Genomic DNA, 23,086 nt, shown 5'->3' with positions numbered 1-23,086 from the left:
GGTTCATTTTTGTTGTTGTGTTTGTTATTATTGACTTTGTTCTTTAACCAATTTTTTTTCACTCAAACGAAAATAGAGTTGAAAATAATCTTACTCTTTGTCATATTTTTCTCAAGCAAAGAACTTTTACACTTAAGTGAAAGTAACACTACAACTTAATTTATGAAATTATCCAATTTTTGCTAAACAAGTACATTTTCGTTTAAGCGGACATATTTTCATTCAAACGAGTCTATTTTAATTCAAACTAAAAAAATACAACCTTTTAATTAGTTAAATATAAATATTTTTATAAATGTAAAAATGAATAATAAAATTTTGTATTTGATTTATTTATAGTCTTCCATACTTTTGGTCATTGAAAATATTTCAAAGTGTTTATGTTTGTCTTTATCTTCACTTGTTGAGTCATCATTATCTAAACTTTCAAATTTTCATTCAGTGTTAGACAAACCTCTATCAGGTACATCTTTAACTACTTCCTTTGACTTTCGGCTAAAAGATCCACTTGGTCCAAAGACATATTCTTCACCAATTCCTACTTCAACTTTGACATTACCTTCCTAAAATTTTCCTTCCGCTTCATCTCCATAAATACTAACATCCACTCTCAAAACCTGCCCTTTGAACTTGTTTCAACTACTCAGATCAAAGTCATCCTAACCCTTACCATTACCCTCCTCCTCCCCTCCACATCAAATTCAATTTCATCCTCCCCCTTCACATGAACTTCATCCTCACCTTCCGCATTCACATGAACTTCATCCTCCCCCTCCCCCTCCCCCTCCACATCAACTTCATGCTCACATTCATCTTCACCTCTAACCTCATCCATACAACTACCCTTATTACCATCACCCTCATGAGGAAAATATTCCAAGTTATTTATTATTTGAGGTTTGGACACTATGTGTACAACATAACAGTTGAGTGTGACAATGTTCACCATACGACATGCACATTTGTCATCAAAGAGAAATTTCAATCTTCCTTCCAACATAAAACCTCCACTTACTAAATACCACATCTCCTTTACATTTACATAATCCATCTCCTTCGCATTGAAATAACTAATCTCCTTCAAAATTGACAAATTCTCAAAGTAGCCCAATCTGCCTGGATCACCTGACAAAATATTAGTTTCTCCAACATATTTCAGTGACCCATTATTCACAAACTTTTCACCATTGTAAAACACAACTTCAAAAACCAACTCATACATTTCAACTAATATATCTATATAAATAATCCTGAAAATATGAAAATGCCCAAAGAATAAAAGAGATATTACATTACATACCACCAACATACTGAAAAACAAATTTAAAATAAGGAACCACAACCTCAACACATTTAGACATAATGGTAGACAACCACTGTTAACTAATTCCATAAACAACTACTCACTCAATCATGTCACATAAAGAACTACAAGAAGCATAACATTGAAAGACAAAAAACATAAAAAACACTAACTTTAAACATAACCATGATCGCAACAACACAATAGTGACAAAAACCCAAAATTAACACATACAATGGTACATAGTCAAGACATATGCACCTTCAATTGAAAATCTAGCCCACTTTGTTGTATATTGAAGTTTGATTTTTTACTTTCACTTACAAATAGCAAGGAATCTCCAAATCGTCTTTTCGTCGTCTTCTCACAGATAGAGAAAGTCTTTATTCCAATTTGGTTTTTAATTTTCTTATTTTTCTCCCAAATTTCAACATCACAAAATATTCATGTGTCACGTCTACATAAATTGTCACTAGACCATGTTTAATTAGGCAACATTAACTATTTTAACAATGTCAAATGGGGATTTGATTAATGCACATTAAAGAATTTGAGAACAAAATTGACGTAAACTTAAAAGCTGGACCAAATTGAAATTTTCTACCAAAATGGGGATAATCCGAGTTATTAAGCCTTAAAAATATTATCGTAACAAAAAGCTATGTTTTAATAACTTGAGTTAATAATAAGCAATATAAAAAGTAGAGTTGTCAACTTGATCTATGATTCAACTCTAGGTCACCTTTGAAAATTCCCTTTTTAGAATGTCTCTTCAAGTGGGGGCCAAAAAAAGCTCCAACTTTCAAAGTCTTTTCTTAAGTGGCGTGAGTGTCATGGTTAAGATGATTTAATCTAATTACAAGACTTTAATTAACTCTTAGAAACAATATCATTTATATATGCATATATATTATATTAATTATAATAAAATTGACACTAAAGTTTTTTATAATTACTAAATATATATTTGTTATATATATATATATATATATATATTATTAAAGAAAAATAAATAATTGATAGAATTTAAGTATAAATTTAAGTATACAATAATAAAAAAACAATAACATATAATAAAAATTTCCATAAACTTATTATTCATAAATTCATTATTTTAAACTTTCAAGTTTTATTTAGTTTTTATTTAGATCTTGATTTTTCCGCACAAAAAAATTAAATAATTATTTTATATACTTTTAAAATATATTTAGTCAAACAAGAAAAATTAAACATGTTTAGTCAAATAAAAAAAATTAAACATGTTTAGTCAATTAAGAATTTTAACATTTTATATATTGTTGTATGAATTTTTTTTATAAGCAAGCAACCACTCTATTGAAATCTCTTATAAAATCTATTTAGTTTGGTTAAAATATTTGTATATAATTCTTTGATAAATTAAAAATATTTAAATTTATGACAAGAATTAATAACATTTTGTTTTGTATTCAAAATTAATATTTTTTTTAAAAGAAAGTTCAAAAGGCTAGTCTTCGCTCACTTTTTGTGGATATTTTGAGCGTAAACTTTTTATTATAAGACTTTTTGACTTTGTGAATATTTATAGTGCTAATCCATGTAAGTGAGAATAAAATCATGTGAAGGATTTGATGAACCTAGTAAAGAGTCAAGACCATATATAATTAGTGAGCAAATACCACTATTAAAATTGTTTGAATAATTGCACATATTTGAATAATTGTATAATATTTGAATCTTTTGCAAATAAATTATAACTATAACTATATTGTGTGTACATAATTTTTTAAATATTTATAATATTATAATAGTAGGTGATGATATTATAATATTATTAAGTTAATTATATGAAATAAATGAATATTTATTAAATTATATTTCACCCTAATTTACGTACTGTTATAGATAATTATTTCAATTTTAAAAGTAATAGTTAAAAAGATAAATTTGAAAAAAAAAGTATGCATAATTATAAATAAAATAAATTTTAGTTATTGAAATAAAGAAATATTGTAAATAAAAGTGTGTAAATAATAAAATTTTTATTACGAGCAATTGTTTAAATTTAAAACAGTAGTTACTAAAATGGAAAAAATATAAATAATTATTTTATAGAAAGTAATTATTTGAATAAAAAATTGTACTAAAATGATAAAACTGAAAATAGTATTCTTATTATGAATAATTATTTAAAAGTAAAAATTAAGAAGATAAAATTGAAAAAATAAAAGAAAGACACTAAATATATCTTCTTTATATATATATATATATTATATATATATATATACATATATGTGTATATATATATATATATATATATATATGTAATTTTTCAAATTCAATTAATTTAGTTTATAAAAAATAAAATAAGATGCTATTTTTTTTTAATAATAATAAATAATTAGTGAAATTATTGGAAAAAATACATTTTTTTAGAGATGCAAAATTTCACTACCATCTAATTTAACCTTAACAATTATATTTGTCTTTAATAAATAAAATAAAAATTATATTATTAAAAATAAAATAGAAAAGTAAAAGTGTAATGTATTTTTTATTTATTTCAAAACTACTTAATAATAAAGTTCAGAAAATGAAAAAATTGGTGAATTGTGTGTTAAGCACCATCTTTAACATGTTCACTCTATTTATCTCTTATTTTTAATTAAAATATAGTTTAAAATTATAAAATCATGACTATAATAAAAGAATAAAATCTAAACTTTTTCGAAATTTTAATTAATAAAAAAATATGGTGATTTTCCTATTTCTCTATTTATTATTTAATAAATAATAAAGTGCAATATATGTGTGAAAGTGAATACATAATAATGGAGTAGTGGTGGTGTGTGGGTTTTAGGGTTTTTGGAGTTGTGAAAGAATGGCGTCCAGACCAGAGGTGATTGCGCCGCCGGAGTTATTCTACGACGATTCCGAAGCTCGAAAGTATACCTCTTCTTCCCGAATTGTTCAAATTCAGGTTTTTTCCTTTCTTCTCCTTCTTCTCCTTCTTCTCATCCTCAATTGTAGTTGATTTTCTCTTTTTATGAAATTTATTTGTTAATTTATCTGTGCCAAAAAGGCAACGTTGTCAGAGAGAGCCCTTGAATTACTTGCTTTACCTGATGATGGCATTCCAAAATTACTCCTTGATATAGGTAATTTAATCTTATTTAATTTAATTCAATTTGATTATTCTCTGGGGTTTTTGTCAAAGTTTTATGATTTGTGAATGTAGGTTGCGGTTCGGGACTTAGCGGCGAGACACTCACGGAGAATGGACACCATTGGATAGGGCTTGACATTTCAGCATCGATGCTTAGTATGTTATGTTTGTTCTTCCTTTATTTTTTTCTTTAAATATTATTTTTTTGATCCTATATGTTTTGCATTTTTGTTATTTTTTTGATAATTTTATTAATTATATTAAACCGGTAGATGTTGCGGTGGAGCGGGAGGTTGAGGGTGACCTTTTACTTGGTGACATGGGTCAGGTATGATAATTGTTTCTTTTTTTTTTCTTACATTTTTTCCGTGTATGTATTCCTTCATGATGCTTGTTTGCTGCAATATGATGCATGCCTGCTTCTCACTTTACATGTTTTTTTTTCGTCCGTGTATTTGGTTTCAGGGTTTAGGGGTTCGTCCTGGAGTCGTTGACGGGGCCATCAGTATATCTGCTGTTCAGGTGTGCTCTAAAAAAATGAATAATTCAAACTAAAATTATGTGGAAATTCAAGACCTTTCTAGTTTGGGCCGAGCTTTTACTGGGTGAAGGAGATCATACTCTGTTATAACTTATGATATATGAAATCTACAGTTATATATTTTGAATGCCTGGATCATGCATTTTCATTTTTATTTTTTTGGGGTAAGGCCTACTTTTATTTGAATAGGTACTACTTCTCTAAAAAGTTTAATTGGGCGGAGCATTTTATTTCATTCTTAATCCTGTGGATATTTGTATGACAATGCAAACTTTGATATGATAATGCAGTGGTTATGCAATGCTGATAAGTCCTCTCACAACCCTCGATTAAGATTGAAGTATGTACCTTTACTTGTTCATTGTGCTGCTTTTCATTATTCTAATCTTTTGTATTTTGGCTTCTCAAGCTAAGCATACAGTGAATTGGAGTTCCATTTTCTTTGAATCTCACTACAGAGAGATTCAATTATTCTGGAACCTATCTCCTTTTCCCTGTTCTAATAATATATAATCTCATTTTTTTTTGTGCAGGGCATTTTTTACATCTTTATATAAATGCTTATCCAATGGAGCCAGAGCAGTGTTTCAAGTATATCCTGAAAATATAGACCAGCGTGAATTGATTTTAAATGCTGCAATGCATGCTGGATTTGCTGGTGGCATAGTGGTGGATTTTCCACACAGGTACGAAGAAACATACGGCTGTGTGAATTTGTTTCATAAAAGAATGTGTTGGAAAATTATTCTATATATTATAGTGTTTTACAAGTCAGCACAAATTTTAACTTGTTTTCTTGGGTTTGGTAAGTGCTATAATTATTGTTTCTGGTAATTGTAGTCATGTTACACTCGAATCTGTTGAAATATATTTGACCTTATACTGTGAAAAAGTAGAAGAAGCTCAACTTATATTCCTTTCCCTTGTTCTATTGTCTCTCCTTGTTTTAGGGTTTAGGGGTTTAGCATTACCTTGTGAGAATCAGCTGAAATTTATTGCATATCTTAAAATGAACCATCTTAAGCTGTATACATTAAAATATATTCGATCCCTGATTGGGGTTGGAGCCATGGAATATTTATTGAAGTGGCCAAATTATAAGATCAATGCAAGTCTCCAAAATAATGAATACATAACAATATCAAAGAAAAGTTAAGTTTGTCAACGTTTCCAATATCAAAAAGAAATTTCGATAGACAATCACATTTATCTTGGCTTATTAAAAGAAATCGTTTCCCCTAGCCATAATGTGGCTCCATCACTGGCCTCTATCATATGCTATAGACAAAGTTGGGGGAAGGATGAACAGAAATGTGTAATATATCTGAACACACATTAGTGCATAGTTGAATCTCTCCTTGCTTTATATAGTTATAGATTTATTACCAATTATATACACTCCTAGAGAAAAACGGTCATGCTTGATTACGAGGTGTACTGTCTTGTTTGATTTGTTTTCTAGAAGCTATGTTTCTTTTTTAAAGAATCATTACCTAGCCTTCTTGAGCATGGTGTTTCACTAATTGGAGAACATCTGACTTATGGTAGTTCTAAGAGGAGAAAAGAGTTCCTTGTTCTCACGTGTGGTCAACGTTCAGTAAATTCATCCGTGGCCAAAGGTAAAAATGAAGATGGGGAGAGTTGCTCTGACGAGGACAGTGAGGATGAAGAAAATCAGACAGTGAGTATTACCATATTTATTATTGCTTGAGTATTATCCTTATGAGTGGATTTATTACTTATTAATAAAAAAACAAAACAACATCAGGTATGCATCTCAGATAGGCATAGACCGCGGAAGAAACAGAAAAAGAACAATAAGAGTGGGAAGGGAAAGGAATGGATACTAAGGAAGAAGGAGCAGATGAGAAGAAGAGGAAATGCCGTCCCTCAGGATAGCAAGTACACAGGTCGGAAAAGGAAGGACAGATTTTGATCTTGTCTGGCATTTGCCTCTGTACCAAGTCTTTTTTCGATGGAGAGCCTTAAAGGATATTTATGAAGAATGTCCGAATATCAATTTTGTTTTTTTTTTTTGTGGTTCTTGTGCAATTTAGGATTATGATTTTGTATTTGTTTTTAATTATAAAAACAGGTAAATATCATTGTCTCATTAGTTGTTTGTATTATTTGGCAACCGTATGCATTTAATTGTTGATGCTCACAATTCCAGAGTACAACTATCGTTTCAATTATATTATAGTTTTGACTTACAGAATCTGACTAATATTTATGGGTTCATATTTATCGCATTTCATACTTCTGTAGCTATTTTCATGTTCATACTTCTGTAGCTATTTTTAATTTATCATAGCAAGCAGCATTTGAAAGTTAAAATCGACCGAAATATCAAAGTAAAACGAGTAAAATTTGAAATTTATGTTCAAGTGCTTAATTTGAAAAGTTTTTCACGTCTTTGGTTCACCCTTACATACACACGGGTAAATTGTGTATGTACGCATGAACTTCAGTTATTTTTATTGCATCAATAGATCATATGAACTTAAGTTATTTGATCAAATTATCAATTGAGTTTTAAGCGTAAAACTGAAAACTTAGTACACGTCAAGCTCGCAGCTCATGTCGAGCTCTAATAAATTCAAAGGTTAAATCCTGAACAATATTCACCTGAGCAAAATGATCATAGAAGATAATCAAAATCTTAAGATGAAAATGAAATCATTCCAGCATAAACTTAATGCATACTTTTGATTTTATCTGAAGTGCGTTCAAGCACCAATAATAATTTTGGGTATAACGCCATTTCTTTAAATCTAGCACAAGTAGGCAACTTCACCTGTTAACGACAACACCCTAATATCAACAAGCATCCTCCTTCGGACAAATGGAGTATTAAAACAGCCACCAATTAGCTTAACCGTGCTCAATTAAATCAATACTCAAACCCTAAGGAAGAGGGAATATTAAGGAGAGACAAACACTTGGTCGAGCCCAGTTCTTTCCTATAGACAATCACTGTAAAGCAGAGAAGATCCAGTAAATTTACATCACGAAAGATTTCTCCTTCCAACTGATTATACTCAAGCAATAATACAAACCAATCCCTTAAATAACGTAATTACATTAAGTGCACAACATATATGCATACACAAACATTTGAAGTCATGAATATCGGAACTATCCAGGGGCAGCATATATGAAGACACAGTAGCATTCATTTATTCAATAGGAAGCCCAAAGATCAATATCTCATCTATCTCCTGTGATAGAGAAATACATGTTAGTTGTTATGTTTGCAGGCCACATACGCATTGTACAAGACCCTTGCTTGTCATCAAGGCCCAGGACTTTGGTTCTCTGCACGTAAAGTATAGGGATAAGAAAGCATAAAAGATGTACTCTTACACATTGATTGCTACAGAGGAAAGAAGAGAGAACAAAATTAGGCAATAAAAAACTTGAGATTAAAACAGAAAAATATATTTCTAGAGGGCTATATTGAGATCTCTCTCACAATCTTCTATTTATAATAAAGAACGGTTTCACTCATAAGTTTACATGTTAGTGCTATATTCAACTTCAGCAGTTGATCAAGCTACTACATTTTGTTTTTTACTTTTCCATGAAATAATGTTTACTTCCAGGAAAACACAATATCCAGTAGTATACTTTCTATCAATAGGCGAACGTATCGCATGAACTAACTAACCACTCCAACTGCAAAAAGATAGATTCAGCCTTGTAATAATGAGATAAATCAGTTTTCCAACCAGCCTCCTATACCTCTCTGGATCAGAGAATAATTCACCTTCTTCTATCGTTAATTTCTATTAAGGGACAAAGAGAGAGGAGAATAATTCACCCTATGTGACTTTCTACAAGGGTGGCTTCTGAGCTGATTGAAATGAAGTTTTGAGGGTCAAATAAGAGAGAGGAGGGTCTAAAACAAGTATGGAGGTGGTGCGGTGACATTCTGACAAGAAGAAGGCGGCGCATTAACTGTATGCACCTAGGTGCAGCGGACAAAGACGGTGCTCGTGGCAGCCCATGGCAAAGAATTTGACCTCGACACCGGCGAGGTTGGTCGGAGAGACAGTCTAGATCTGGTGGTCACCGAACAAAGCTGCAACGATGAACAATGGCGAATAGCGACGGACAGCAGTGAAACGGAAAAGAACAATGGATGACAGTGTTGGATAGCTTCAAACGACAGTGGAAAGTTGCAGATAAGGACTGGACAACCACATACAGCGGCAAACGACACCGGACAGATGCGGACAACAATAACTAATGCCAATGGATAAGACGAGATAGAAACCAAAGCGGAATCGACCCGCTTTAATACAACTTGAGATTAAAACAGAAAAATATATTTTTAGAGAGCTATATTGAGATCCCTCTCACAATCTTCTATTTATAATAAAGAATTGATACAAAAGTACATGAAAGATTAAGAGACTATACTATACACCTAGGTACATAACTAGGTACCACTATAGGTACAACTAATAAATATCTAGCACACTACACCCTACTTAGGCTTAATGATGATACATAGATCTAATTATTCTAACAAAAAAAACATTTTCTCTCCTTTGGTTAAGGTGAATCCCACTCTTCTTCCCTCCTTATGTTTTTAAAACTAAATTCGTTATCAAACTAGTTAAAGTACTCATTCAAGATTTACTTACTCAACTCTTGTTAAATCGGAATAAATAAATAATAATTATTAACTAATATTTAAAATATAATATCATAATTTTATAGAATGGAACTAAAAATAAAGCATTTAATTTATTAACTTTCTAAGTACATGCAAGTTCAAGGGATAACACACGTCAACTTATCACATCGGAGAAGTTAGCCAATATATAGCTCCAACGTTATTCAATGTTCGTATTCCAATAATGATGTATTCTAATCAACATTGGTATAAAAGTTCTTAAAGTAAAAGAATCATAAAAATGCAACTGAAGAATTCATGTAGTGTCTGACAAGGATACATATCGGAACTTCTACCAAGAAGTGCCTGTGGTTCTTATAGAATATTATTTAGAATTTTGGCATGCTCAAGTAGCAATACGTTTTGTTAAATACTGTCATCATCATCAGTTGAAGATAACATTTACATGTTAAGAAGAAATGCAAATGTTGAAGACAATAACATCCATGAGGATAATCCTAAACGCTTTGAAGAGATGCATGCGTTCAATCCAAAAGTTCATCAACTCTTCTACTGGATTATATTACCCCTAACCAGAAAGATTAAACACTATTCCTTTATTACACTATTTAGTCCTTCAACATTCGAAAAATGAGTCAGCACCACCTAGCAAAGCTCAAGCACATTTTCTCCGGTACTACCTACCTCATTACATATTCCTTGAAGAATGCAATCATGTCTCGTGTAAACAAACCAGGATTTGGTTATAATACTAAAAGAATGTGATCATAATTTGTGTAAACAAACCACAACCCGTGTATTGTCAATCAAGCTAAACCAAAGTACTAGGTGTACACACCTTCCCCAAGTAGCTGTTCAAACCGAGCCACAATGTGTTTTCCATAAGTGTATTTCTTCAAAGCATGAGCATGAAGCCTTATGCGAGAAAGTAACACCGCTCTTTGACTTTCAGAACAGATCTCAAGAATCCTCTGGATCACATAATTTGCAAATTGATCTTTCATCATTGTCTACAATTAAATCAAGCATGGGATAGTAAGCAAGCGTACAAACCCCAAAAAATTATAGCATAATTTACATCGCATGTAGTGCTCAAGAACACTCTACCGTTGTAATAATTTAGAAGATCTCAAGAATACTAAATGCCAGCATAATAATAATAATAATCATATATGGAAAAATCAATAATTCCAGCTCATCATTAGAATAGAAAAGGGATCTTAGAGTAGTTTTAGTGCCTCAAATCAACTAAAAAAATGCAACTTGAAAGATTCTAGATTAGTCAAATAAAACAACGAAATACAACAGCCCTAAAACCTCTGGTATGGTTATTGTATCAGTTATAGGTAAAACATTAAAAAACTAGTGATGGGAATATTAGTCCCTCCTTTTACCATAACTCTTACTAACCAGAAGACAGACAGTTTAAGCAGATTTGTTTGGGGTAGGTATCAGGATCGCATTGATTATATATGAGCTAAACATTATAATAAACAGTCAGACAGTCTAGTAGCCTACAAAAAGTAAAGGAATCCTAGTTCCTGGTCACTGCATTTTAATATTTCAACTTTATAATAGCATGTGAGCAAAAAGTTTGGCGTGAACTTCGAGGTGCATGTTATATATCAAACAACACAATGTTAAATGTTATTTTTGTTTCTGCAAAACAGTAGCAATCACAAGGAATAATAAATTGATAACATGATTCTCTAAAGAAAAATTACTGAAACCTCAGATGTAAGGTTCAGTTAAACCATAGAATAATGTCTCTTTTCCTTCCCTGTTTCTTTGCATTTGTTTACTTCAGTTCCTGGTAAGTGTTATAACTTGCCATGAGCATCAGTTAACAAGCCCCCAGCACCAAATTTCAAACTAACTTCAACCCATTAACACTCATTTCAAGCAATTAACACTCATTTCATTGATTCTGCAGGTGACTGTTGTCATTTTAGAATGTTATATGCACAAGTGTACGCCATTTTAACAAGCTAGGTGAAAAAGGTATCATGTCCACAAATTTAATACTCAGATGTGCAATAATATGCATGCTTGAAAAGTTAATGCTCACCAACAAATTATCATGTGGTTTGTCATGTCCAACAATCTCTGTTATTAGCAGCTGTCGTTCAGTGGAATCACCATACTCCAAGCATTTCTCAACAACATTTGATGCAAATTTATGCTGGCTTAATTGAACAATATGTCCCGAAAGCTTGCTAATAATTTGACTCCTTTCCTGAGGCCTTCCTTTCTCCAACACATGCTGTAAAGGTAAAAGCATAGCATCATAAAGATACCCCATGTGCAAAATGCAAATAGGTATGTAAACCCCAGAATTTATCCATATCATTCAAAGCTTATAGATAAAGCTATTTGAAAAGGCATTATAAATCAACACAACTATAAAAAACAAGTATGAAAGGCCAAAGAAAGCATAAGAGTACCGAGAACATTCCTAAAACACAAGAATTTAAGTGACTTGAGAATTAAACTGTAAAATAATTCTAGAGGGCTTAATTGATCCCTCTCACAATCTTCTATTTATAAGAATAAATTGATACACAAGTACATGATAAATAAGGTAACCTTAGACACAATATAATCATGATAAATAGGATAATCCTAGACACAATATAATCATGATAAATAGGGTAACCCTTGACACACTATAATGATGATAAAATAGGATAAATATCCTAACACTCCCCCTCAAGCTGGAGCATACAAATTGTATGTACCAAGCTTGGAACAAATAAACTCAATCCGAGGACCCCTTAATGACTTGGTCAATACATCTGCGAGTTGATCGTTTGACCCAATAAACTCAGTACATATTTCTTTGGTCAACAACTTTTTATGAACAAAATGACAATCAATTTTTATATGTTTAGTCCTCTCGTGAAACACTGGATTTGATGCAATGTGAAGAACAACTTGATTGTCGCAATACATCTTCATAGTATGGATGTCACAAAATTTAACCTCTTGAAGGAATTGTTTCACCCATATAAGTTCACATGTTAGTGATGTCATTGCCCTATACTCGGCTTCCGCGATTGATCGAGCTACTACATTCTGTTTCTTACTTTTTCATGAAATAATGTTTCCTCCCAGAAAAACACAATATCCTGTAGTAGACCGTCTATCAATAGGTGAACCTGCTCAATCTGCATCACAATACCCAGAGACCTGAATGCTTCCTTTGTCTTCATATAACAATCCTTGCCCGGGAGCCTTCTATACATACCTTAGAATGCAAATGAGAGCATTCCAATGGTCAACACATGGAGCCTGCATGAACTGACTAACCACTCCAACTGCAAAGGATAGATCTGGCCTTGTAATAGTGAGATAAATCAGTTTTCCAACCAGCCTCCTATACCTCTTTGGATCGGAGAATAATTCACCTTCTTCTGTCCTTAATTTCTGGTTTGGGTCCATGGGACTGTCTACCGGTCTACAATCAATCATGCCTGTTTCTTGTAATATATCAAGAGCATACTTCCTTTGAGAGATTACAACTCCATCTTTTGATTGCGCTACTTCAATGCCTAAGAAGTATTTGAGACTTCCAAGATCCTTGGTTTGAAAATGTCTACACAAGTACTCTTGCATCATTTCCTGTAATGACAATATCATCAACATATACTATTAAGTAAACACATTTCCCAAGAGAAGAATGACAATAAAAAACTGAATGGTCTGCTTCACTGCGTTTTAGCCCAAATTTTTGAACAATGGAGCTAAACTTTCCAAACCAAGCACGTGGGGATTGCTTGAGGCCATATAGAGATCGATGCAATTTGCATACCATACCAGACTCCCCTGAGCAACAAACCCAGGAGGTTGCTCCATATAAACTTCTTCCTCAAGATCACCATGTAGGAAGACATTCTTGATATCCAATTGATGAAGTGGCCAGTGACGAATGGCTGCCATGGCCATGGCAAAGAAGAGACGAATAGTAGTCATCTTGGCTACAGAAGAGAAAGTGTCACAATAATCAAGACCATAAACCTAAGTGTAACCTTTTGCAACAAGCCGAGCTTTGAGCTGATCAATTTCACCATCAGGGCGAACTTTAATTGCATACACCCATCGACAACCAACCGCCTTTTTTCCCGGGGGAAGGGGCACCAGCTCCCAAGTATTATTGTGGTCAAGAGCCTGCATTTCTGCAATCATAGCTTGTCGCCATCCAGGATGATCAAGTGCTTCTTTCACATTCTTGGGTATAACAACAGAGGACACTGAGGATAAAAGAGAAAAATAGGAGGACGACAATCGATAATAGCTTAGAAAATTATAAATGGGATGAGGGTTTCGAGTGGAACGAGGACCTTTTCTGAGGGCAATAGGCCATGCTGAATCATTTGCACCAGGAGACGTGGGAGGAGGTGACAAGGGAGAAGAATCTGAAGTAGGAGATTCACCATTGTCTTGGGGAGGTGGACTATCCATTGGGGCCCTGTGTGGGATGATCTCAGTATGTGGAGAAACAGGTGTAGAAGAATTGTGATCAAGACTTGGAATGACAGAGACAGTGGAGCTATTTGACTCAGCCATTGGAATAGGAAGGACCTGCTGGAGGATAGAAACATCCTGAACAGATGGAGAGAAGTAAGGAGTCTGTTCAAAGAATAGGATACCATACCAGAATAGGATAACCCTTAACACACTATAATGATGATAAAATAGGATAAATATCCTAACACAATCTAACAAAATCAACTTGTTTAAAATGTCGAGATAATAGACGTGGTAACTTTGGCTTCGAACAAGATACACATATGCTTCATACCATCGAGAAAGAATGTCTATAAACCAAATTGAACTCACAATCCAGCATAGCCAAAGAAACTCTTCTTGAAATATAGGACTCGTCTTCAAGAGTGTGCTGCAAACCGATGATAATGGTCAACGGATAGCAAAAGTGCAAAAACACAGATTGACAAACAACTCACAACAGCTTATGGAGAATAATATTGGCCATCAGTGGACAACCACAGACCTTCAACTAACACTACAAAACTTCAACAAGCATGACTTTGATAAATGAGATTTCCATTAAAAGTGGATGACAACCAACAATAGTAGACAACGACAAACTGTAGGGACTAAAATACCATCACTGACTGATGGGGCCTATAATGGCTGGAAGCGACAAAACTACAGGGACTGCCATCACTGACTGACGAGGTGATGGGGCCTACAGTGGCTGAATGGGACATGCAGTGGCTGGAAACATACTCCCCCTCACGACAAACGACGTAAAGGACGACGCGCCAATGACAAATCGTGAAGATGGAAGATCATAATGGGCTCATTTATTCATCAAAGGATCCAAAAACAAATCTGACAAGGGACTAGTGAAATTGTTTGGCTAAGATTCTGAATCTTGATAGAAATAGACTCCCCTCATGCCATGAGGAACCTTCAACCTATGACTTTGGTGTTGATATTCCTTTAACCAACTAATAGCACTGACTCTCCTTGAAGACTTGTAAATAGAGTAAAATGTTGAAACAGAAAGTTTTTCTTTTTTTTTATTTGGACGAGCGAGACGAACGGCAGTGACGCGATGTGATTCCGATAGCGGGAAGGTGGCATGTGACAAACAAGCGCCGGATACTTATTGGAGAGAAGTCGTGCGTGACAGCGTGTGTGGATGAGAATGAGGCAACGACTAGGGATGGGTCACCCTCCTCGATGCACACAAAACCCCTAACTTCGTCAGAGAAAACAAGACGGCAGCGGCGACAGAGGTTGAACAGATGTGGCGCACGTGGCGGTGCTTGGATGAGAACTAGCCCTTGACAGAGGCAGGGTTGACCATGGCTCAAGAAGGCAATCCAGATCCATTGGTCGCTAGACTGAACTGTGGTGGTGGTCGGTGGCGGGCATTAGCGGACGGCAGGAAACAGAGGTTGATGGTGACAAACTTATGTGAACAGCTCCTCACAGTGGAAAAATAGTGCCAACAGTAAATGGCACCCAACAGCGACAAACGACACCAGACAGCGGCAAACCGTGCCAGACAGCGGCAAATAATGTTGGACAATTGCGGACAACAACTAGGGTTTGGAGACTAGATAAAAACCAGAACAGGACTGCTCATTGAGGTATTTAAGAAAAGATTAAATTTTTAAGGCCACTGGTGGCAGTGGCCACAGCCACTGGCGGCAACGGTAGAAAAGATTCAGACAACCTGCTCTGATACCAACTTGAGAATTAAACTGTAAAATAATTCTAGAGGACTTAATTAATCCCTCTCACAATCTTCTATTTATAAGAAAAAATTGATACACAAGTACATGATAAATAGGGTAACCCTAGACACAATATAATCATGATAAATAGGGTAATCCTAGACACAATATAATCATGATAAATAGGGTAATCCTTGACACACTATAATGATGATAAAATAGGATAAATATCCTAACAAAGTGCACAGAGAAAATATGTACAAAATTTAATTTGAAGAACGAATAGGGTCGTTCCCTCATGAAACCTCAAAAAAGCCTTTGTACAATTTTACTAACTCAAGCATCAGTACTTCCCTATCTCACATACAATGTAGTGAGTTCATAATAGAGAACCACTGCCAATTCACAACGTCCAGCACACATAAAAATGAATCAATTCTTTTCTTAATAAATGTACTGTCCTCTGCAGTTGGAACAATATAAAATTATTTGCCTGTAAATTTACGAAACTGATACTACAATAGTTGCACATGCCCATCAAGTGAAAAAAATATGAACCATCCTGGAGGAAAAGTGAGCGAGAGTGGGCTCCATACATGTTTATCTAGAGCTCTCGTGTACATTACGGTGAGCATGCATAAGTATATTTTTTTTATACATAAAAAATTGCAGAATCGTTTAATTTAATACCTAAAGTGACATCCCCAGTGTACCAAACCACTTGGTTAAAAGACACAAGTCACTACCACTTGTGCAAGTTTAAGACCACTTTGTAATAATATTTTGAAAGACAATATTTTGGAAAAACAATACAAAGGCCACCCTGTAGAATACCGTTTGAGTTTGTGATTTAGAACCCAATTCATATTTAACAGATATATCTAAATAGAATTAGCCAAATTCATATCCATCAGCTCAACTAACAGGTGCTTTATGGCTTTCTTGATAGTCAATAGAGAACATGTCAAAGCAAGACCAGCTAACTTCCCTTGCCCAAAACAATCCTCAAAGCACAAAAGCTTTATAAATTATATGGAATTTCTTTGAAATAGGATACTGCTTAAATGAGGTGAAATACAAATAAGATGAACAAGAAATTATAGAAATATATGAAATCAACAGAAAAAAAATTCAGACAGAAAAAACATGTTGCTATTTATAATTGTATAAATGATAGAAAGGCCATGTCTATACCTCCAATTTTATTCAGTTTCTACCATGCAACACAACGCACTACCCACTGCTAAAAATCAATATTACAATTAAATGCATGAGACAGATAGTAACTAACCTGAGCAACATAATTACCATACTGGTCCTGAGCAAGAGTAAAAACTGACTCCAAGATTTCATCCACAATGAACTGACATTGAACCTCGTCCGAACAATGCTCTAAAACTCTCTACAAGAAATATTATCATGGGACTAAATGCACTATCGAAGAAGCATCAAGTCCTTTACGGGAAAGGTAACTGCAATAAATAACCTTACCTGTATGACTCGGCAACCATAAGGATGCATAGATAGAATAGCAACTTGACCACGAAATGCAGATATTATAAAGTCAATGTTTTTAGTTGGAATAGATTCAATGCACTTCTGTATTACATGATTCCCATTTTGGTCACGGACACATCTCATGACATTTCCATCTAGCTCATGAACAAGCTGAACTTTCTGTTCAAGATTGATAACCTCAAGAGCCTGCACAGGCACCAAAATTGAGATAAATATGAAATGATAATTCAGTCTGACACACGGAATAATTTGGAAAAACTTGTATTTCCAAATATAGGGAAAATGAATGAAAAGAAACAAATCTCATTACTCCAAGAACTAAGAGCCTAAGTCACAATGGCCAGATTCCACATCTTGACTTCTCCTTCCCCCCTATCCTCCAGTCTCTTTCTCTGTAACAAACCCCTCCCCTCCATTCCCTTAACTAACTCTTCTCCCCACTTTATTCTCCTTGTGATCCATGCTTGCTTCTACTGTAAATCAGTAAAATCCTAGGCCCATTAACACGGTCAACCAATTGGCCCACATCCCTATTAGCATAAGTTCCCAACTCAGGTATTAATCTGAATCTATAACTTTTATCTATTTTCAACTTCTTCCGTAACACAAATAAAACTTCAGAATTTAGGAGCATTAACTGAACACCAAGTACAAGCAATCTAAGACTCGTGCAATAGTAGATAAAAAGGTTAAGACAGTCTAAAGATTGTTGGAAATTATATTAGAAAGAAATAAGAACAAATGAATTTTACAGGCTAAACAACTCCACTCAGTATTAGTGACAGAAAACTAGAGAATTAAAATGATACAGTGGAAACTCTCCTCTCTAACTCCCAGGTATTTAAACTTGAGTGACCTGGTTCTCTCCCTAACAATTTCTTCTCAAAACTCTAAACTAATTCCCAACTAACTCTCCCTATACCCTTTTATTACTAATGCAGGAAGTTTATCTAGTTTATTTGTGTTGGAATAATTATTAAGTCTACTTATGCTAGTGTAGTTAGTAGGACTAAAGTAGGGAGTAGTGTGTTGAGTTATCTCTACTTATTGTACCTAGTTCTGTACCTAGCAATCTAGGGCAGTCGTTTGATCTTCCATCTGCCTATTGTATCAACTCTATCAATATAAATAGAAGAACATGAGAAGGGTCCTTCAAGCCCTCTAAACATATATTTTCTCTGTTTTTAATCTTAAGTATTTATTATTAACAGAATTAGGTTATGATCCCCTACTAAACCTTGTACCATACCGAACTAAAATCCCTTGAAAAAAGAAAACATGATCTTATCATGGCATTTTTCTTCTAAAACTTCTTACTTCCTTCCTTTTACAATCCATTTAGGGGAAGGGGAGAGCTTGTATTGAAAAAAAAAACATTAAATAAATATTCAGTTTTCCTCTTCTCCAAGTGAGAGTATCTATGTAGAAAGGGAGCACAAAGAACATGCTCAAATCATGGTATTTTTCTTCTAAAACCTCTTACTTCCTTCTTTTTACAATCCATTGTTTACACATGATAAACTCATGTTGACACTGATTCACCAATCCCCCCTGCAGATATGTGAAAAAGTTGCCCTTCAAAAACCAGAGTTTCTAACAATAGGAAATTATGTAAATCGTATTTGACATGGAAAACAAATAGCAGACCGTATGTTTTAATCTTTGTCTATTGCAAACAAACTGATTTTGTCAGTTACGCCAGGAGCTACACCTTGGTTACAAGAAGGAAAGATTAAATTCTGAGATAAGCAGCCCCATTTTCAGATTGTAATTTGCAAAAAGCCAGACTTCTTGCAAACTCTTTAGTAGGATCTTCAATTATTTAGATCATTAATAAATCTCAATAAGAGATCCTAAGCCTCACACACTGAATAAAATCCATGAGCATATCTTGTAACCATATTGCAATAGATTTCAAGACAAACAACTGATATAAATATAGACCAATGTCTTACTGTTATATGAGAATCATTACAAATTACACACCTTTTGAATTACACGACAGCCATACATCTGAAGACTTAAAGGCAGTATCTGACCAAGAAGACAATTTGCAAGTTCTTTCCTCTGCTCAGGGCTTCCATACTCAAAAAACTATGCACAGGAGAGGAAAACAGACAAATTAGAGCATAACAGATTGCTGACAACCATAAAGTAGTTAATAACAATGTACATAACTTTAAAACACACCTTTTGAATTACGTAATTGCCAAAAACATCAGTCATTAATTTAGAAGTATGTGGAAGAACCTCTTTGAACACTAACTCCTTCTCTTCAACACCACAGTTTTCCAACTTCTGCTGTATAAAACGACTCCCATGTTGATCAGTGCTGGAGTTAAAAACCACAATGAACTTAGTTTCCAAAGGCAAGGAATAATAGGTAAAACGATCACTGAAAATATTACTTGCCTAAATTCAACTATGTGTCCAATGATGTCAGATAGCTCAAATCTGCGACCTTTGCCAGATTTTAACTCTTCAAGAAAAATTGCAATTTTTGGGTTGGGAGCACTGTCTAAGGCTCTTTGACTTTGCCATCCAGATAATAAACCTCCGTTTTTGCCAGAAGCTGGAGAGGGTCTCCTTTCATTCCTTCCACCTGGAAGGCCAGAACTACTTTCTGGGTATCCAGACAAGACTGGTCTAGAAAGTGGAGAACTTGGATACTGGGTTGCGTAAGCCATGTTTGAAGGGTGTCCAAAGTAACCAGGATGCATTATCCCACCTCTATTAGAATTCAAATTAGCACCACTTCTCGGATTATGTAATTTTTTTTCATCCAAGTAAGCACCACTATCACTATTGGGCCTTTTTTGGGAATCATAAGGACCAATTTGGCCACCAACACTGGCTCTAGGTGTCAGCAGATGACCAGGTATACTGTATCCCTCCACAAAAGGTTGTTGATGATATTGCATGTAAAAAGGCTCACCAAAAGAAGGCTGCAGAGGAAATCCAAATTGTCCAAAAACCTTGTTTGCATGTATCATTTCAGCACCATGTGAAATGTTTCCTACAATAGAAGAAACCCCTGCTGCTTCGGGAGTAAAACTAGTACCAGTAGCCCCATCAACAAGTGGTACAGAACCATGAGGAGGGTATGCAGCAATATACGGAGGAACAGCTGTGGGACTAAAGGGATATGCACCTAGATACGGTGGAGAATATATACCTGAAGCCTGAAAATTAGTGTAAAAAGGATTTGTTGAGGTCATATAAGCTGCTGCTGTAGCATATAGTGGAGGTGTATACCCAGATGATTGCAGTACAGATAATACAGGCTCAGATGAGAACTTGCTTGAACTGTGAAGAGGCTGCTCCATACCAATATATGCACATTTTTCACTTTGAGAATTGTTAGGAATTTCACATGGATAGTTTTGTTGGTGACGTTGCTGCATCAAACTATTCTGTACGCTGTTCTTCCATTTATCTTCATAACTCTGACTTTCTGAATTTGGTAGATTAGATACAGTAAGAGCCCTCAATTGAGATTCTACAACTGTAACATCTAAATCATTAAAACCCATGCTTCCACTGGAATTGAGAGATGATGAGCTTGTGACAGGGGCAGAGTAATCAACATATGATGATACCCTTATATCATCTCCACCTATGGTAGGTTTTATGGCATCCATTGTAGAGACAGAAGGGTCATAAGAAGAATTTGAACCAGTATCTACATCAATTAGTTCATCCACCACTCCGAGAGACTTATTATATACAGGTGACATGGCATGCGGAAGATCTTCCTGAAAGTTTGAATTTTAATAGAGAACAAAAAAGTCATGCATTCATACAAAACATTATGGAGGCAAAAAAGGAAAAAGGTCAAGTGATTGGCTACAGACAAATGTTGGACTCAAAAACTTACAAAAAATAGTAAAAGAAAGAAGTTGATATCACAATAATCACCAGTACTAATTTTTTGTGCTTAGATGATGTTGAAGCCACATCTTGTCTATGCCATTTTCCACTAGCCTTATCTAACTCATTATCATAAATCTGTTGGGTTGAATCATCCTCAGCTTCCTCCTTGTGTGTTGCAAGTGTTTTTCGTGACAAATGAAAGGACCCTTTACCGCTATCATCTGCAGAACACGATTACCAATTGCTGTTAAAAGCCTAGAATTAGAAATATGGTTCTATTTCCCATACTATAAGTTGGTGAGAAAATCCAGTGTTTAAGTTGACAATGGAACAGTCAAATAAGCAAAATCAGCTGGTAACTGGTCATCAGACTCACATTTTTGCACAGCTCTGTTGAGAGATCCCAACCTTGCATTTCTAGTGGTGTTTTGGGATAATAAGTTTTCTATGGCAAGAAATGAGCCTTCCATGCTTGGAGGCGCACTGCCACTACGATTGGGTACCACATCTCTTCCACTGCCGTGGAACCTATGGCCATTCAAAAAGATACCCAGATCCTCTGTTGCCATATGATGAGATGGTGAACCAAACGTTGCAGCTTCCTTAAGAGTAGGCCATTTGCCCCCAGCTTCAGAGATCCTGATTGGACTCTCAGTTGCCATACTACTGGAAGATTACTTTATCCCATCTTTTGTAATGGAAACCAGAAATGTCATGTTTCCTCCTAAAGTGCACCCACAAAGTGTTGCGTCAGCGTAAACTTCCAACGAAAAAATAAATTCATTACACCAGAAATGCACGCAAGCAGAGAACAAGAAACAAGAACACGAACGAAATATCACAGTGAACAGCTGACAAAAAAAAACTCACGATAGACTACTTCAAGTGAAAGTGCACAGGTGTAACGAAAAAAACTCCCATGCAAATTCAGAGTCAAGTCACGATACAAAATACAGAGAGAGTTAAATTATGCTATTGTAATGTTCCTTAAAGTCATAGCACGCTTACTGTTCAAAATTTTATTTCAAGCGGAACGTCTTCTTGTTCAACTTTGTCAGTATCCAAACAAGGAGAGACCTATGTAGCCACGATCACAAAACAAGTCTCACTAGCAAGCACAACAAGAATCAAGTAGAATCACCTCGTATAAATTACCAATTCATAATAACATGAAGAATAAGAAAAAAAACAAGAGTGAAATTGAGAAGATATGAGTAAAAGGGTGAAAAACGAATGCAAAAGAGAAAAGACGAAAAGAAAAGGGAATAAGTAGTTGGAGGATGAAGAAAAGGAACCTTAGGTTGCTGGTTTGGGAGTTTCCCTTTAGGAGGTGAAGAATGAGTGTGTATGAAAACCCTAGATTCCTTATCGAAGCGGAAATTGGAAAGAGAAGGATGAGGATGAGTGTGACTGAATTGATATGTTTTTGTTTATTATTTATTTATTGATAGTGAATACTGTTATGGGTCAAGTAAGTTGAATGCAGTGCAGTGGAGAAAGGGACGAAGATTTTAAAAGTGCGTTTCGTACTTTGTATGTACATGAAGAGAGAGAAGTTTACTTGCACTCTCCGTTTTGCTATTCTCACTGTGCTGTCGCGTTTGTGTTTGGGACTTTTGTCACCCGTCAAAGGGGGACAAACAAAGAACCAACCAACAGAATTCTGTTTTCATTTTTTTTTTCTTAATGTACATTTCACACGTGACAAAAATGTTTTATCTTTCAACCCTCTTCTAAACTATCATCTTCTTATTTTTATTTTTATATTTCATCTTTTATCTTTTAATTTCTTTTAACACTTTTTTCATCTTTATCTTTAAATTAAATTTTGAATAATTTTTTTATTAAAAGT

At 34.4% G+C, this 23,086-nt stretch overlaps 2 protein-coding genes across 4 annotated transcripts; one reads left to right on the top strand and one right to left on the bottom strand.

Annotated features, from left to right (window-relative positions):
* Positions 1-4,087: 4,087 nt before the first annotated feature.
* LOC108322131 (18S rRNA (guanine-N(7))-methyltransferase RID2) lies at positions 4,088-7,102 on the top strand. The gene is made up of 9 exons (XM_017554118.2): positions 4,088-4,262; positions 4,365-4,440; positions 4,521-4,604; positions 4,721-4,776; positions 4,914-4,970; positions 5,280-5,329; positions 5,523-5,675; positions 6,538-6,670; positions 6,758-7,102. Exons 1-9 carry the CDS (start codon positions 4,164-4,166, stop codon positions 6,923-6,925), a joined length of 876 nt encoding a protein of 291 aa, XP_017409607.1. The 5' UTR covers positions 4,088-4,163; the 3' UTR covers positions 6,926-7,102.
* An 829-nt stretch (positions 7,103-7,931) lies between these two features.
* On the bottom strand, positions 7,932-22,712 carry LOC108322176 (pumilio homolog 6, chloroplastic). Of its 3 annotated transcripts, none has more exons than XM_017554183.2 (12): positions 22,530-22,711; positions 22,243-22,342; positions 21,611-21,958; positions 21,280-21,455; positions 19,774-21,116; positions 19,552-19,693; positions 19,348-19,455; positions 17,335-17,547; positions 17,135-17,245; positions 11,703-11,897; positions 10,473-10,644; positions 7,932-8,307 (listed from the first exon to the last, which is right to left on the bottom strand). In XM_017554183.2, exons 3-12 carry the CDS (start codon positions 21,894-21,896, stop codon positions 8,285-8,287), a joined length of 2,769 nt encoding a protein of 922 aa, XP_017409672.1. In that variant the 5' UTR covers positions 21,897-21,958; positions 22,243-22,342; positions 22,530-22,711; the 3' UTR covers positions 7,932-8,284. The 3 variants fall into 3 exon arrangements, with proteins under 3 accessions (XP_017409672.1, XP_017409673.1, XP_017409674.1); XM_017554184.2 differs by having other exon boundaries at positions 22,243-22,311; XM_017554185.2 differs by lacking the exon at positions 22,243-22,342 and having other exon boundaries at positions 22,530-22,712.
* Positions 22,713-23,086: the final 374 nt, after the last annotated feature.

This window comes from Vigna angularis, chromosome 1 (assembly GCF_016808095.1).
Source record: "Vigna angularis cultivar LongXiaoDou No.4 chromosome 1, ASM1680809v1, whole genome shotgun sequence".
In the NCBI taxonomy this organism is placed as follows: Eukaryota; Viridiplantae; Streptophyta; class Magnoliopsida; order Fabales; family Fabaceae; genus Vigna; species Vigna angularis.
This window is presented reverse-complemented; position numbering and strand designations above follow the sequence as displayed.